Below are 14,145 nucleotides of genomic sequence, written 5' to 3'. Positions count from 1 at the left end.
AAAAAAAAAAAAAAAAAAAAAAAAAAAAAAGGCTACAACAGGAAACTACTGCTAACCACATACATTACTGGTATATGCCAAACAAAATCCAAAGATATATATACATATATATCTCCCATCTATAAATGCCACCCTTTTTTCCGCATGGCCCCTCCAAGCCGAGAGGCCCATTGCTAGTGCTATCACCAAATTCCCAGGCTCTAACACTTCAAGAAAGATTCAGCTGTCTTACTCTGAAAATAGCTCAAGACACTTATTGTTTAAATAAGTTTGGGCCTTTAGGACCACAACCCACAGGTCCCTTCCTAAAAGGCAAGCCTGAAAAGGAAAAGGGAGTGTTTTCCCCCATCTTCATCACACAAAGAGAAAACAATTAAATGTAAATTATCCAAAAATCTATCACCCAAAGACTCCTAGTATTTTGATGTATAACCTTCTAGAATTTTCCTAGACAAATATATTCATACAAGCTTTTTTTTTTTTTTAATGAAAATGGGACCATACCTTAATACCGTTTTCTGGCCTCTTTTCATAAAGTAATATATTTGTTTTCCTACAAATCCACTGCTACACCGTCATTTTTCTAGCAGCATAATATCCAATTACTTGGTTGCACCCTTTAATTTTTTTTTTTTAAGTAGCCTTCTGTTGGGCTTTTGACTGTCTTCAATATCTCGTTATAATCCTGGAATGACTATCTTTGTACCCATATCCTTTTCTCAGTCGCCCAGTTATTTCCCTTAGAATAAATTCTCAGAAATGAAATTGCTGGCTTTTTAACATTTTGGTTTCACACTGCACCAAACTTCCTCCTTGAATTTTGACAACTCATCCTGTCACCAGCAGCCCATGACAGTTGTTCCTCCATCCAGAAGGGGGTACAGAGCTGCTCTGAGACATACAGTCCCAATGGAGGGAGCCACCTACTCTCACTCGACACCCTGGACTCTGACGATGCCCTAAGATGGCAATATTCTGCCAACACAGACTGATCCCTTAATTAGTTTTGAGCTGGGAACCAACAACTCAACAACAGTCGATGCCGAGTGTCAGCTGTTTCTAATCTAACCCCATCCATTTGGATGGAACGTAGCTCAAAAACCCAAAGGCCATTTATGCTAAACAGAACGCCTTGTGGTGGAGAAAAACCGCTCCGTGGCCACAGCAAATAGTCTAAGGCAAATCCGTTGATGCACATGCTTCTGTCTGTACCCCAACCCCACCAGGACGCTCCTCCATCTTCTAACCTCAGGCTCCAGCTCCAGCCCACCTCTCCTCAAAGCTGAGGTCTACAAGGGTTTGCTGCCTGGAGTTTTGGTGGCTGTGGGCTTGTAGGCAAAGGAGAAAACCCAAGAGGAACTTACGTAGAAGTGAAAATGCAAGAAGTGGGCCAGCACTCTGGGGGCCACGTCAGGGAAGGTGGCCAGGAGTGTCTGCAGGTAGACCTCCAGATCCTTCTCCCTCTTTTCCACCAAGCTCCTGGAGTTTTTCCCAATTATCTTTTTGGGCGGAAGCAAACTTTTATCGATCTTCCTCTCTGCGACGAGCTGTAAGCAAACATAATGTCAACCACAGACCAAGAGGTTCTGTAACTGTGCAAGGCCAAGCCAACCAGCCTGAGGGCAGGTGCTTATTATGACTTCCACAGCCCCTCCTGACAGTAGTACCAGAATTAATGATCAAACTGCTGCACCTGGGATTCGGCCTCAAGTTTAATTAGCACTAGAAATACCAATACAATTTCAGATGAGGCGTTCCATCAGGAGGCTTTGGAGACATTTAGGGAAATAATACCTCAAGGCCCCTAAACCCACCATCTTCTCCAAACCAGAACAAAATACTTGTGCTGCAAATGACCCAGAGAAAGGCAGCTCTCTCCAAACGCAAAGGAAGAAATAGAACCACAGTCAGATATTAAAGCATAGGTTCTGGAGTAGGTATAGTCAGATGGAACAACTTCAAGCCTGTTCCCTCCCCAGGAAACTGCCCCGGCATCTCACATCCAAGCTACAACTGACAATCGTAAAACTAAAGTTCAAATATGCTCCTTGCACACTATCTTATGCAAGGGTTGAACTCCCAGAATCCACCAGGTTTTTTTGCCAGTTACATTAACAAACCAGTTTATTAATGTAGCTGGCACAGAGCCTGTTTTGCCCTAAAACGGGCACAGTGGGAGCTTGGCCTAAAAGCCCCCAAGCTCTGAGACACAGGACCCCAGCTCTCAAGGGTTACCTTTTCATGTAGGTCATGGAAATCGCTGTAGCGGTGCTTGACTGTCCACTCATGGCTGCCATCAGTGACCTGGATGATGTAAACCTAAAAGGAAAAACCGATAGCCCTTGCCAAGCCGGCAGTATGGAAAGTGCCACCCTACCCTTAACGATAGCTGTGGCACACCCAGACCCCCCCAACTCCCAAGCCAAAGTTAAGCTGCTCTTGCCAACCAGCTTCTGCACCTGACCCTTACGAGCAGCAAGGCCCCCCTCTCCTCCATGGCCCTAGCACTGGATCTGGCAGGCACATGGGATAAGTCTGAGCTCTATCCAACAGTGAGAAACAGAAAAGGTGGCTATCATATCAAGCCATCTCTTTAGTTTTTTTTAACTCCAGCCTCATGTAAGTCAAAGCCCAATCCAACCTGAGCTGCAGGAAAGGAAGGCCATCCCTTCTAAGAGAGGCACAACAGGGTCAGGTTTGGCAGGACCAGCTTTTCTGCTGTAATTCTTTCCCAGGTGCCCTGACTGTATCCTAGAATCAAGTCCTTTTCCAACGCTTTCAGCTGCTTCAGGGCTGTGATTTCTGCTGCTGAGCCAGGAGTCAAGGCACTAAGAAGCTGATGGGGGGGCGGGGGGGAAGCAGTGATGGACAATTAAGCCCCATCAGAAGGGAACAGGCCGTAGAGTCAAGGAAGACCTGTGTCCAAAATCTGGTTCTGCCATTTCCTGGCTATTTATGTCACTTATATAAGTGACTGGGAGCCTTAAGTTGTCTGAGTCTCAGTTCCTCCAGCTTAACATCTGCTAGGTTTAAGGATCAAAGGTAATGCACGCAAAATGCTTTGTAAAGGGCCTGACATACAGCAAGCTTTCAACCAGAGGCAGGTGTGTTAATAATACTCAAATCAGCATACCCGGACAAAAGGACACGAAACGGTACTGTCCAGTCCGCCTGGGTCACCACCTCCCCCCACACCCATTCGGAGGAGGGACTCAGCCCTGTGCAATGAGGAGGCTTTTTGGAGCTAACCCTCCAGCTACATGCAGTGCACGCGTGACGGCCAACCAGCCAACAGCTCAGAGACCTCAACCCTCACCTGGATGAGGCCCCCTGGTCCTAAGGTCCCGCCCCTCTCTGAAGGACGCAGGGAAGAGGGAGGAGAAAATAATCAACTCTGCTGAAGCCTCCCTGGAGGAGCAGCCATTTCTCCTGGGCCTGCCTGTTGCTCCAGGATCCGCCCCCAGCCCCTCTCCACAGCCGGGCAGCTTCCCTCCCCCTCTTCCCGCCCAGGAAAGGAGAAAGAGCCAGAAAAATGACCCTCAGGAGGAAGGTTAGGATGAGGGCCAAGGAGGTGGGGTGAAGGCAGGGCCAAAGCCCCCACCCCCCCACCCTCCGAGAACAAAGGACAGGAGGCTGGGAGGTGCTCAGGATGCCCGCACCTTGGGGGCCAGTCCCTGCTAAGCAGCCTCCGAGGCCCACAGGCGTGGTGCCCAACCCCATCCAGACCCCGGAGGGCCTCCAACTCCTTCACAGTCCGCAACTGCCCCCCTTTTCTGTCCTCCATCTCCCCCACAGCCTTGAAGCGTGCGTGGGCGGTACGCTGCCCCAACTCTCCCGCACACCCTAAAGCCACGAAGAGCCCTAAGGTTCCTGGGTCGCGGCCTTTCGGCCCTGAGCCACCCCCTCAGTTCCCGGTGTCTGCGCCCCACCCCTCCCCCATTCTTGTCTCTGTCTCAGCGCGAAGGCCCCAGATACCTCCTTCACTTTTTGAGCAAATCTCAACTGCAAGCCCTAGGCCCCCCCAGATCAAGGCCCCGCCCCCTCTCCTTCTTCACAGCCTGCAGCGCCCTGACCCCTTCCCCTGATTCCGTCCATCAAATCCCCCACTCCTTAATCCTCCTCCTCCGGGACACCCTGTCACGTCCTCCCAGGCCGGCGCCCCTCCAGGCCTAGAGGATCTAGAGGGGCCTCCGCCTCAACCTGACTCCCCTCTTCCGCAGACCCCCTTTATCCCCTGATTCTCCTCAACCCTAGCCTCCTTTTCTAAACGCGTACCCTTCCCAAGCCCCCTCCGCGAGCCCCACCCAAAGACCCTCTTTCCGGAGCTGCGCGGCCCAGGCCCCTTCCCCAGATTCCGCCATCCCAGGCCCCCTCCTCAAAATCGCAGCCCGCCTACCCCCAGCTCCCCAGTTGCAGGGCTCAGACGCCCTCCCCAACACCCCCGACTCAGGCTCCAGGTTCCAGCCGCCACCCCCAGTTCGGGCGCCCGAGCCCCTAGCACACCGTATACGTGTCCACGAGCTCAGAGCCCACGACGCGCGCCTCCTTGGCCGGCTCGGCCTCCCGCTCGGGACCAAAGCTGCGCGCCGCCGCCGCCATGTTCCGGGCTCGGTCGCCGCCGCCGCCCGGTGCAGACTGGCAGCAGCAGGGGGCGGGGTCAGCGTCCCACCGCCCCCAGGCCCCCGCCGCCCCCCGCCCCCGCCGCGCGCAGTGCAGCCATCTTGGCCCCGCCGCCTTCTCGCGCCCCCGCCCCACTCCCCGCTTCGCGCGTAATTGACAGCGGCCTCCAGCGGCGCGCGTGCGCAGGACGCCGGGGACTGTGCTCTTGCGTAACCGGTACCTGCGTGGCACCGCCTGCCGCGCTCTTTGCAGCGTGGGGGAAACTGAGGGCCTATGCGGGGACTGCTCTGGGCACTGCCGCTAGGTGCCCAGGAAGGGAGGTGCGATGGCCCCGCACCTTTCAGGCTACCCGAAGCAAGTCACTGCCACGCCTGGCCTCAGTTTCCCTCTCCAGATAAGAGACAGTAACCACATCTCACCTGGCTCTTGGGTTCATTCCCTAGAGGGCACGAGAGGGTTGAGAGAGAAGGAAGATCTGATCTGTGCCTGGAGCCCGAGCAGGACAGCATAACTCTGGGCTATTTCTTAACCTCTCCGAGACTCGGAGATCTCTGTCACATGGGTTTCCAGAGAATTGAGTGGGTTAATCCATGCAATGCCTGTCAGGCAGGGCAGGGAACTGGTGTAGGCTTTGTGTGAAGGAGGTGAAGGGTTAGGTGGAAGGAAGGGATATGTGCTGGCCATCTGGCACAAGACCCCCAGATGGTGTCCTACCAGAGCTCAAAATGAGGGGGCAACAGCCTGGTCCTGGACCCAGGAACTACAGTACTGGAAAGGGGAAGCACAGAGAAGCAGCCCTAACTCAGGGGAAGACCCAGGTCTAGAAAAGAGAGGTGGTAACGGAACTGGAGGGGGAGAGTCTTACACAGATGGGGCATCTGTTGGTGTATCAATATTTGTGGAATGACTGATTGAGTGCAGTCAAGCCTAGAGCTAGTAGTTTTCTCCCTGGGGAGATGAGAGGTCTTGGGCATGGCTCCTCTGGCACGCTTGGCAGAAGAGCTCCAGACCACACTCTCCTGAGGTAGGTCAGTGCCTTCCTTCTCCACCAGTTACACAGCACCATACTCAGCTTGGCATTCGAGGCTTCTCTTGGCCCGGTCCTACACTCCCAGCCTCTTCTTGCATACTGCTGCCCCTACTCCAGAGAGGTTTAACTTAAGGCAGGAGCTACCAAGTCAGACAGACCTTGAGCAAGTTGCCACCCCCCCAGGAGCCTCACCCACCTCCCTGGTTGGATAGGAGTTGAGCTAATGTGTATAGGGGCCTGGCCTGAGGCCCACTACATTGCAGCTCCTGTCCTGTCCTGGGCTCACGTTTTCACTCATTAAAACCTTTCCAGAGAGTCCCCTGGGGGAATGGGGGACAGAGGAAAAGAGACCTGGTCCTTGTAGCCCTTCATCGGCTCCTTGCCCTGGGCAGAGGACACAGGACTCAGGCCAGTGTGAGATCACCAGAGCCGGGGGGGGAGGGAGTGGAGGATACTGCAGGCAGGGGTGGGCTGGGCGGGGAATGAGATGGGGCAGGGCTATTTAAGCCCAGGGCTGCTGGCAACCCCAGCAGCCTGCCCTGTGAACCGCCAGTATGGATGACATCTACAAGGCTGCGGTGAGGGATGGGTCTGGGCAGGGCTGGGGTGGGTTGGCCCACTGGGGGCTCATTCAGCTCGGGATGGGGTGCAAGGTCACCCCCAGGAGGTGGTGGGGACCCAGGAGAGGACCCACATACTTTCAGCCCAGGCCTTCAAGGGGACAGTGGGTCTGGTGTTCCCGGGTGTGGAAGGGGTGCATTTAGGGTCTGTGGGAGCTGTGCAGGGTGGTGGAAGAGGATGTCGAAGCTTTCGCAACACGTCTAGACCTGTCTCCAAACATCTATAGTCTGTGTCATCGTCTCCCGGCCACATCTCTCTGCGTTTGTGTCTCTGGTCGCTCTCCCAGTCTCTTTCTGTCTCATTGTTCCTCCCAGGCTCTTCCTCTGAGGCTCTGTCGCTGTTTCCCTGCCCCCCATCTCTGTCCCTCACATTCTGCTTCTCACACACTCCCAATCCCCCACCCACTCCAGTCCCTTGACTGGCTGAAGATGCTGTGGAGGGTGGGACAGGGGTTGTGAGAAGGGGGCTGCAGAGCCAGAATCCTGAGCTGGAGAAGGGGCTTTGAAGCTTGAGGCAGGCAGGGAGTGACTGGGAAGAGGGAGCAGAGCACTGGGGCCCCAGCGCCCATCCGGCCTGGCAGGCTCAGGGCTCAGTGGCTTAGCCAGGGGTAAGGGCTAGCGGGTGGTCACCCCAAGTCCCTGCTGGGGTCGCTGAGGGGCTTCAGATGCTATTCTATCTCGGGAGGGGGGCGTGTTGCTTACCTACCCCCAGCACAGAGACAAGGACATCTGACACAGACAGCTGTCCACAAGGGAACCCGTCCCTCAGCCCTGGGAAATGTGGCCCCATTCCTGGGCAGGGAAGGGCTATGGCTGGCTATGGGGGTGCCCCTGCCTATCCTGCAGGAATCCGTGGAGCTGGGAGGGGGACACCAGCCCTCCACCCTGTGCCCATACAAGGCCTGGCAGAGCCAGGGACTAATTTTGGCTCCTGAGGCACCAGCAGGCCAGGGGGCCAGATAACGCTGCCCCACCCCTGCATGCCAGAGTCCCCAGAACAATCACCAGGTTTAACTTTGTCCCCTGTTAAAAATAGCCCAGTGGCCACCCCGGTCAGGTTACAGTGGGTGGCTTTGCCCACCCCCGCACTGGTTTTATTGTCCCAACCTGAGGGACAGCTGTCTCTCAGGCCACCCAGCTTGGGTTTCGGTGGGGGGTGGGGGCGAAAGGGCGTTGAGTGGTCACTGACTATTGTTACTCAGGGTTACCTTAGTCCTGGAGGGGGTGCCCACCTGTCACCCTGGCCCTGAGCCCAGTCTCAGTGAGGCCAGCTGGGTCACTTCAGGATTCTGGGGGCTAGGAGGGAGAACTGAGGCCTCTGCTCTGTGACCTGGGAATGGCCTGCCTCTTCCGGGCTTCAGTCTTCCCACCTGTGGAATGGGTTGGTTTCCTTGACAGCAGTTAAGGCCTGAGCCTAGGTCCTGAGACCTCTTTTCCTCTCTAGGTAGAGCAGCTGACAGAAGAGCAGAAAAATGGTGAGTACCCCAACACGCATGTGGGGGAACAGCAGAGCCGGGCTTGGGGAGCATGAGGACCCCAGGCTGGAGGCCAGAGGCTGGGGTCCCTCTCCCTGTGACCTCAGAGGTCTCAGAGGGAAGTGGGCAGGTTAGCAGGTGGCCCTAGGGGGTCTGGCCTTCCAGGTTCTTGGCTGCTGAGCCCTGGCTGCTCTGTTTCCCCTCCTCTCCTATTGGACGCAGAGTTCAAGGCAGCCTTTGACATCTTCGTGCTGGGCGCTGAGGATGGCTGCATCAGCACCAAGGAGCTGGGCAAAGTGATGAGGATGCTGGGGCAGAACCCCACACCTGAGGAGCTGCAGGAGATGATTGACGAGGTGGATGAGGATGGTGAGCCCCTTTGCCCCCCTGCCCCGGCCCCAGACCCATAGTGCCCCCAACTCTCTGGGGACCTGCATCCTGGCTCTGCCACTTATTACTCTGTGCCCTTAAAGGAGCTGTTTAGCCTCTCTGAGCCTTGGCCATCATCTATAAAATGGGCACAATGACCACACTTGTCTCACAGAGTTGCTATGAGGATGCAGTGAGAACAGTGGGGTCTAGTGTCAAGGGCAGTGCCAACTATTCTGACCGTTGCTCTACAACGGCTGTGCTGCCCACCCCCCCCCCCCCCCCGCCCGCCGCCCCGGCCCGCCGCGAGTCTCAGCGATCCCAATCACCCAATCAATAATCAGTTCTTTTTGCTCAGTACTGCTGGCTGGCGGGGCGCGGTGGCCCCTTTTGGGGCGCCCCGGGGCGAGGGATGGGCTTGGGTGCCCGAGTTCCTGACCCCGTCGCCGTCCCGCCCTGGGATCTGCCTGCGCCGGTGGTGGGGGGCGCGCCCCGGCGCCTAGGTGGCGAGGGGCGGGGTGGAGGTACCCTGATCTTCCCAGTCAGGAGAGGAAACTTGGAGGCACCCCCTCCCACACCAACCCCCGGGACGGCCCAGGAAAGTTTGCCCGGAAAAAAAAAATTGGGGGAAGTCGCTGCGGCGGGTCCCGGGGGAGGAGCCCTGGTGGCGCGGGGTCTGAGAGCAGCCCCCACCCACTCGGGCCCGCGCCCACTTCCTCCCCCGAGGGCGCCGGCGCCCCCCCCCCCAGGCAGTGGCACAGTGGACTTTGATGAGTTCTTGGTCATGATGGTTCGGTGCATGAAGGATGACAGCAAAGGAAAGTCTGAGGAGGAGCTTTCTGACCTCTTCCGCATGTTTGACAAGTGAGTGTGTGACCCTTGACCTCTGACCCTGACCCTAGCGGAACTGGGCAGAGGGGGGCACTCTTGTGACCTCGAGGCCTCAGTCTCCCGTTCTGTGCAATGCGGGATGGGATGCCCCATCTCCCAGTGGCTCTTCCTTACTTCCTGGGGTCTTGAGCAGGGCTGCCTCTTCCCCTCCCCCTGCCCCTACCATGGGCTCTGAGGCCCCCCTTACCCAACTGGCAGAAACGCTGATGGCTACATCGACCTGGAGGAGCTGAAGATCATGCTTCAGGCTACGGGTGAGACCATCACAGAGGATGACATTGAGGAGCTCATGAAGGATGGTGACAAGAACAACGATGGCCGCATTGACTATGACGGTGAGTAGGGGTGTGCTGAATCCCCACTGCCCATGCCCTGCCCAGCCCCGACCTCTGACCTATGCCTGCCCCTCTCTCACAGAGTTCCTGGAATTCATGAAGGGGGTGGAGTAGACATCGACGTTCTCCCAGAACTGCCTGTGCCACCTTCCAACTCCAGCCGGGCCCCGGGTTTAGGGGCAGGGGGCTAGGGTCCCCAGGATGTGAACTTGGGTGTGTCCTTGACCACGGGCCCTCCCTGACTACCTCCCCCAGCCCTGTCCTAGGGAATTCAAATAAAGCCCTGCTCCCTGGAGGCCTGGTGTCTGGCTTTCATTCCCTAATCTTCACTAGGGTCGATTCCTGCCATGACCATTTCTGTCCCTGTCCCAGAACCTGTGCTCTAACCACCCTTGCACACCACCTTCTGCAGGAGGGGTTAGGTTAGATCAGAGACTACCACGCTCCATACCCACCTGGCTCCTTTCTATAACTGCTGGTACCCAGGCCCCGTCTCCAGCAATTCCCCACCTGGAGTCTGTCGTGGCCCAGGAATCTGCATTTGACAGGCTCCTGGGGGCCATGGCTTTAGGCAGCCAGTTGGCAGCTGAGGGGTCCTATACTTGGAGAGGGCAATCACTCAGCACCAGGCTAGGCCCTGGATGCCACTTGGCACGGCTGCCGTGGCTCCCTCTCGCTTCTGGTTGGGGAGAAGCAGGGCACTGTGGGGGCTCTGCGGGCCTGTAGCTCCAGTCCATCTGCCCGCTCACCTGGATTTCCTGCCAGCGACATTGACTCCCCGGGACCGAGGGGCATATCGTCTACTCCCCTTGCCCATTTGACAGGTAAGCACCCTGGGGCCCAGAGAGACTCAGGGGCCTGTCAAGTTCATCCAGTGAGTCTGGGAGAGAGCAGAGCCACCTGGCTCCCAGCCGAGGACTTTGTCTGATGGAACAGATTCTGATGGGCATGATTTCCAGTTCCCGTGAACCTCACGGCTCCAGCAACCCACTTTCCCTCCCTGGCAGGGAATGGAGGCATGGGGCCTTGTGGCTCTCAGCTTACTAGGGGCACCCAGGCCAGAGCTACAGCCAGAACAGTGAAACTGGCTTTGGGTAGGTGGGGGGCTGCAAGGAAGTGGAGGTGTCAGCAGTGGTGCTTGCAAGAGGGACAGCTGCCACAGCACCTAGGCTCCAGCCAGAAGGTCAGCAGCTGTCCGTACTCCGCCCAGCCGCTCCACAGCCTCCCCACCTGTGCCCCAGACTTGGCGTTCCCCAGAGAGGCCCAGCATTCCGGAGACAGTCTTGGAATTCTGAAGATGCCTCAGTGGAGGCCAGAGCTGCCTGGTTCCTGGAGAGATCTGGGGTCGGAGAGAGGAGAGGGGTCCCCTCAGTCCTGCCCTCGGGAGCTGGAAAACTCCAGGACCTACATGTACACCCAGGAATGACGTCTCAAGAGAGGAGGCAAGGCTACATTGGGTGGCACCACAAGCCAGTGTACCATTTCAGGGTTTAGTCACACCCCTACTATGTGTCCAGTGCTGGCTGAATGCTGGGACCCTTCAGAGCGAGGCCCAGTCCCTAATTTTGTGGAATTTATAGTCAACTCAGGAAGACAAAGAGGGAGATGAGTGCAGTGAGGAAACCAACATAGTGCTAGAACGGGGACTGGAGAGGAGATGAGGCTGGTGGCGTAGGAGAGACCCTGAGTGAGCCAAGGGCCCAAGGACCCAGGAGGGAAGGAAAGAGGCATTGAAGACAGCTGATGGCCCTGAAGCTGGGGAAATTGGAGTCCCCGAGGCCTTGGCCACCTGGACACAAGGGTTTCACTGGAATGGTGGAACTAAAAAGGGCCAAAGGAGTGAGGCAAGGTAAAGGGGAGATGGCAAATGTGGACAATACTGGTGAAGTTTTGCAAGGGCTCAGGGAACAGAGAGTTGAGCTGGAGCTGAGGGGAGATGTGGAGTTCGAGGAAGTTCATTTAAGAAGGTGGGTCAGGGAGTGGCCTGTATGCTGATGGGAGCAACCTAGTGAAGCTGGAGAAGGGTTAAAGCAAGATGTGGGGTAGAGCTGCAGAGGGTGAGCAGCTAGGGTCTCCAGGAGTGTGTCAAGGGCCTGGTTATAGCTCTGGGACTGGACCCAAGCTGGGCAAGGAGAAAGGGGGTCTTGAGGCAGGGAGGGAAGAATTGTGGCAGGGGGGATGCTGAGCACAAGGTGCTTTAAGAGGAGGAGTGTTCTGAATGGAGATGATGAAGGTCACGTCCTCATTGGTGGTGACTTGGAAGATGGGTGGCTGAGGTGGGGGGAGGAGGACAAGGACTGCAGAGGCCAGGGGTTCCCAGGGGGTATGGGATGCTGACGGGATCAGGGAAGGAGAAAAGGAAAGCCCCAAGAGTCGAGCCCTCTGTGAACAAAACAGGAGGATGACTGGGCCAGCTACAAAGTATAAGGGGGGCAGCTGGCTGGTGCCTTAAAGAAGGGGTCCACAGGTGGGAAGTCCTGTGAGATTTTCCCAATATCTCTGTTCCAGAATTAGGTTGGTGGAGGAGGGACTGAGGACATCCATTCCTTCCAGGAATTTCCACCCCAGAATTCTAGCTGGGAGAGGCTGGGCTGTGACCCTTTCTTTATATGCGCACCTGGGGGCACATGGTGCCTGACAGGTCACATCACACATGTATACAGCCAAGGGCTGACAAGTTCCCACTAGCACATGCCATTGCGCTCCCCCCACGTGCATCACCCAGTTCTGACTGTTTTGCTCTGTTCAGTCCTCTCCATTTCTTCTGGGCTGTGTCATCCTTTGCCTAGATAGTGCTTCCTCCATGAAGCCCCCCTTGATTTCCTCCACCAGAAGCAAGCACTAGATGCATGTAAATCAATGAAGTTAGAACACTCCCTCACACCAAACACAACAATAAACTCAAAATGGCTTAAAGACATAAAAATAAGACATGACACCATAAAACTCCTAGAAGAGAACATAGGCAAAACATTCTCTGACATAAGTAGTAGCAATATTTTCTCAAATCAGTCTCCCAGGGCAAAAGAAATAAAAGCAAAAATAAACAAATGGGGGGACTTCCCTGGTGGTCCAGTGGTTAAGAATCTATGCTCCCAATGCAGGGGGCCTGGGTTTGATCCCTGGCCAGGAAATCGCAGACCGCAACTAAGAGCCCGCATGCCGCAACTAAGACCTGGCGCAGCCAAATAAATAAATAAATAAACATTTTTAAAAAATAAACAAATGGGACCTAATCAAATTTATAAGCTTTTGCACAGCAAAGGAAACCATAAATAAAACAAAAAGACAACCTATGAACTTTGAGAAAAAATTTGCAAACGACACGCCCAACAAGGGCTTAATTTCCAAAGTATACAAATAGCTCTCACGACTCAATATTAAAAAAAAAAAAAATCAAAAAATGGGCAGTTCCTAGAGTGTCTTCCAGCAAACGATGGCAAACATAATATAAACAGCACTTGCAGAAGAGATGGTTTTTTCTTAGTTCTTAGAAAGGCCTTCATTTCCCTCCAGGCTCATCACTCTAACTGGGAACCCGCTGACGGTTGGGAGTGAAGCAAATAGATCAGAACAGTAAACACCAGGTTTTCGAAATATGGTTATGCTTCTAATGGTAAAATAATTATGAGCTGGGACCTTAAAGCATGCTTCCATTTACCCCCAGGAAGAATTGTTCTATTACAGCGTGATGCTAGATTAAGACTGGATTTTTGAAGGATTGAATTGTGTCTCTCTTGAAGTGGTGCCAGTTTATCTCTAGAGATCGGGAGAAAATAAAATTTCATTTCATATTTTAAAAAAAAAATGGGCAGAGGGGGCTTCCCTGGTGGCACAGCGGTTAAGAATCTGCCTGCCAATGCAGGGGTCATGGGTTTGAGCCCTGGTCTGGGAAGATCCCACATGCCACAGAGCAACTAAGCCCACACGCCACAACTACTGAGCCCACGTGCCACAACTACTGAAGCCCACATGCCTAGAGGCCATACTCCACAACATGAGAAGCCACCGCAATTAGAAGCCTGTGCACCACAGTGAAGAGTAGCCCCCACTCGCCACAGCTAGAGAAAGCCTGTGCACTATAAAAACCCAATGCAGGCTAAAATAAATAAATTAAATGAATAACTTTTTAAAATAATAATAAAATAAAATTATTTTTTTAAAAAATGGGCAGGAGACCTAAATAGAAATTTCTCTGAGGAAGACATACAGATGGCCAACAGGCACATGAAAAGATGTGAAACATCACTATATTAGAGAAATGAAAATCAAAACTACGATGAGGTACCACCTCACACTGGTCAGAATGGCCATCATCAAAAAGTCTACAGGAAGGGCTTCCCTGGTGGCGCAGTGGTTGAGAGTCCGCCTGCCGATGCAGGGGATACGGGTTCGTGCCCCGGTCTGGGAGGATCCCACATGCTGTGGAGCGGCTGGGCCCGTGAGCCATGGCCGTTGAGCCTGCTCGTCCGGAGCCTGTGCTCCACAATGGGAGAGGCCACAACAGTGAGAGGCCCACATACGGCAAAAAAAAAAAAAAAAAAAAAAAGTCTACAGGAAAAAAAAAAAGTCTACAGGGCTTTCCTGGTGGTGCAGTGGTTGAAAGTCTGCCTGCCAATAAAGGGGACACGGGTTCATGCCCCGGTCCGGGAAGATCCCACATGCCATGGAGCGGCTAGGCCCGTGAGCCATGGCTGCTGAGCCTGCGCGTCCGGAGCCTGTGCTCCACAACGGGAGAGGCCACGACAGTGAGAGGCCCGTGTACCAGAAAAAAAAAAAAGTCTACAAATAGTGGTACATGTATA

The 14,145-nt window shown here is 54.7% G+C and overlaps 2 protein-coding genes across 3 annotated transcripts in view; one reads left to right on the top strand and one right to left on the bottom strand.

Moving 5' to 3' along the window:
• Positions 1-4,726, bottom strand: part of NISCH (nischarin) — a 43,689-nt gene extending 38,963 nt beyond the window's left edge. For both annotated transcript variants that reach the window (XM_007451860.1, XM_007451861.1), the window contains exons 1-3: positions 4,504-4,726; positions 2,236-2,319; positions 1,365-1,547 (exon numbers count right to left, since the gene is read on the bottom strand). In XM_007451860.1, the coding sequence (XP_007451922.1) occupies positions 1,365-1,547; positions 2,236-2,319; positions 4,504-4,599 (363 nt within the window). In that variant the 5' untranslated portion in view covers positions 4,600-4,726. The remainder of the gene's footprint in view (positions 1-1,364; positions 1,548-2,235; positions 2,320-4,503) is intronic.
• Positions 4,727-6,178: 1,452 nt separating this feature from the next.
• Positions 6,179-9,641, top strand: TNNC1 (troponin C1, slow skeletal and cardiac type). The gene is made up of 6 exons (XM_007451859.1): positions 6,179-6,228; positions 7,715-7,745; positions 7,968-8,114; positions 8,864-8,978; positions 9,204-9,340; positions 9,423-9,641. The coding sequence occupies exons 1-6, from the start codon at positions 6,205-6,207 to the stop codon at positions 9,452-9,454; spliced, it is 486 nt and encodes a 161-aa protein (XP_007451921.1). The 5' UTR covers positions 6,179-6,204; the 3' UTR covers positions 9,455-9,641.
• Positions 9,642-14,145: the final 4,504 nt, after the last annotated feature.

The sequence above is a fragment of the Lipotes vexillifer genome, unplaced genomic scaffold (assembly GCF_000442215.2).
Source record: "Lipotes vexillifer unplaced genomic scaffold, Lipotes_vexillifer_v1.1 scaffold500, whole genome shotgun sequence".
In the NCBI taxonomy this organism is placed as follows: Eukaryota; Metazoa; Chordata; class Mammalia; order Artiodactyla; family Lipotidae; genus Lipotes; species Lipotes vexillifer.
This window is presented reverse-complemented; position numbering and strand designations above follow the sequence as displayed.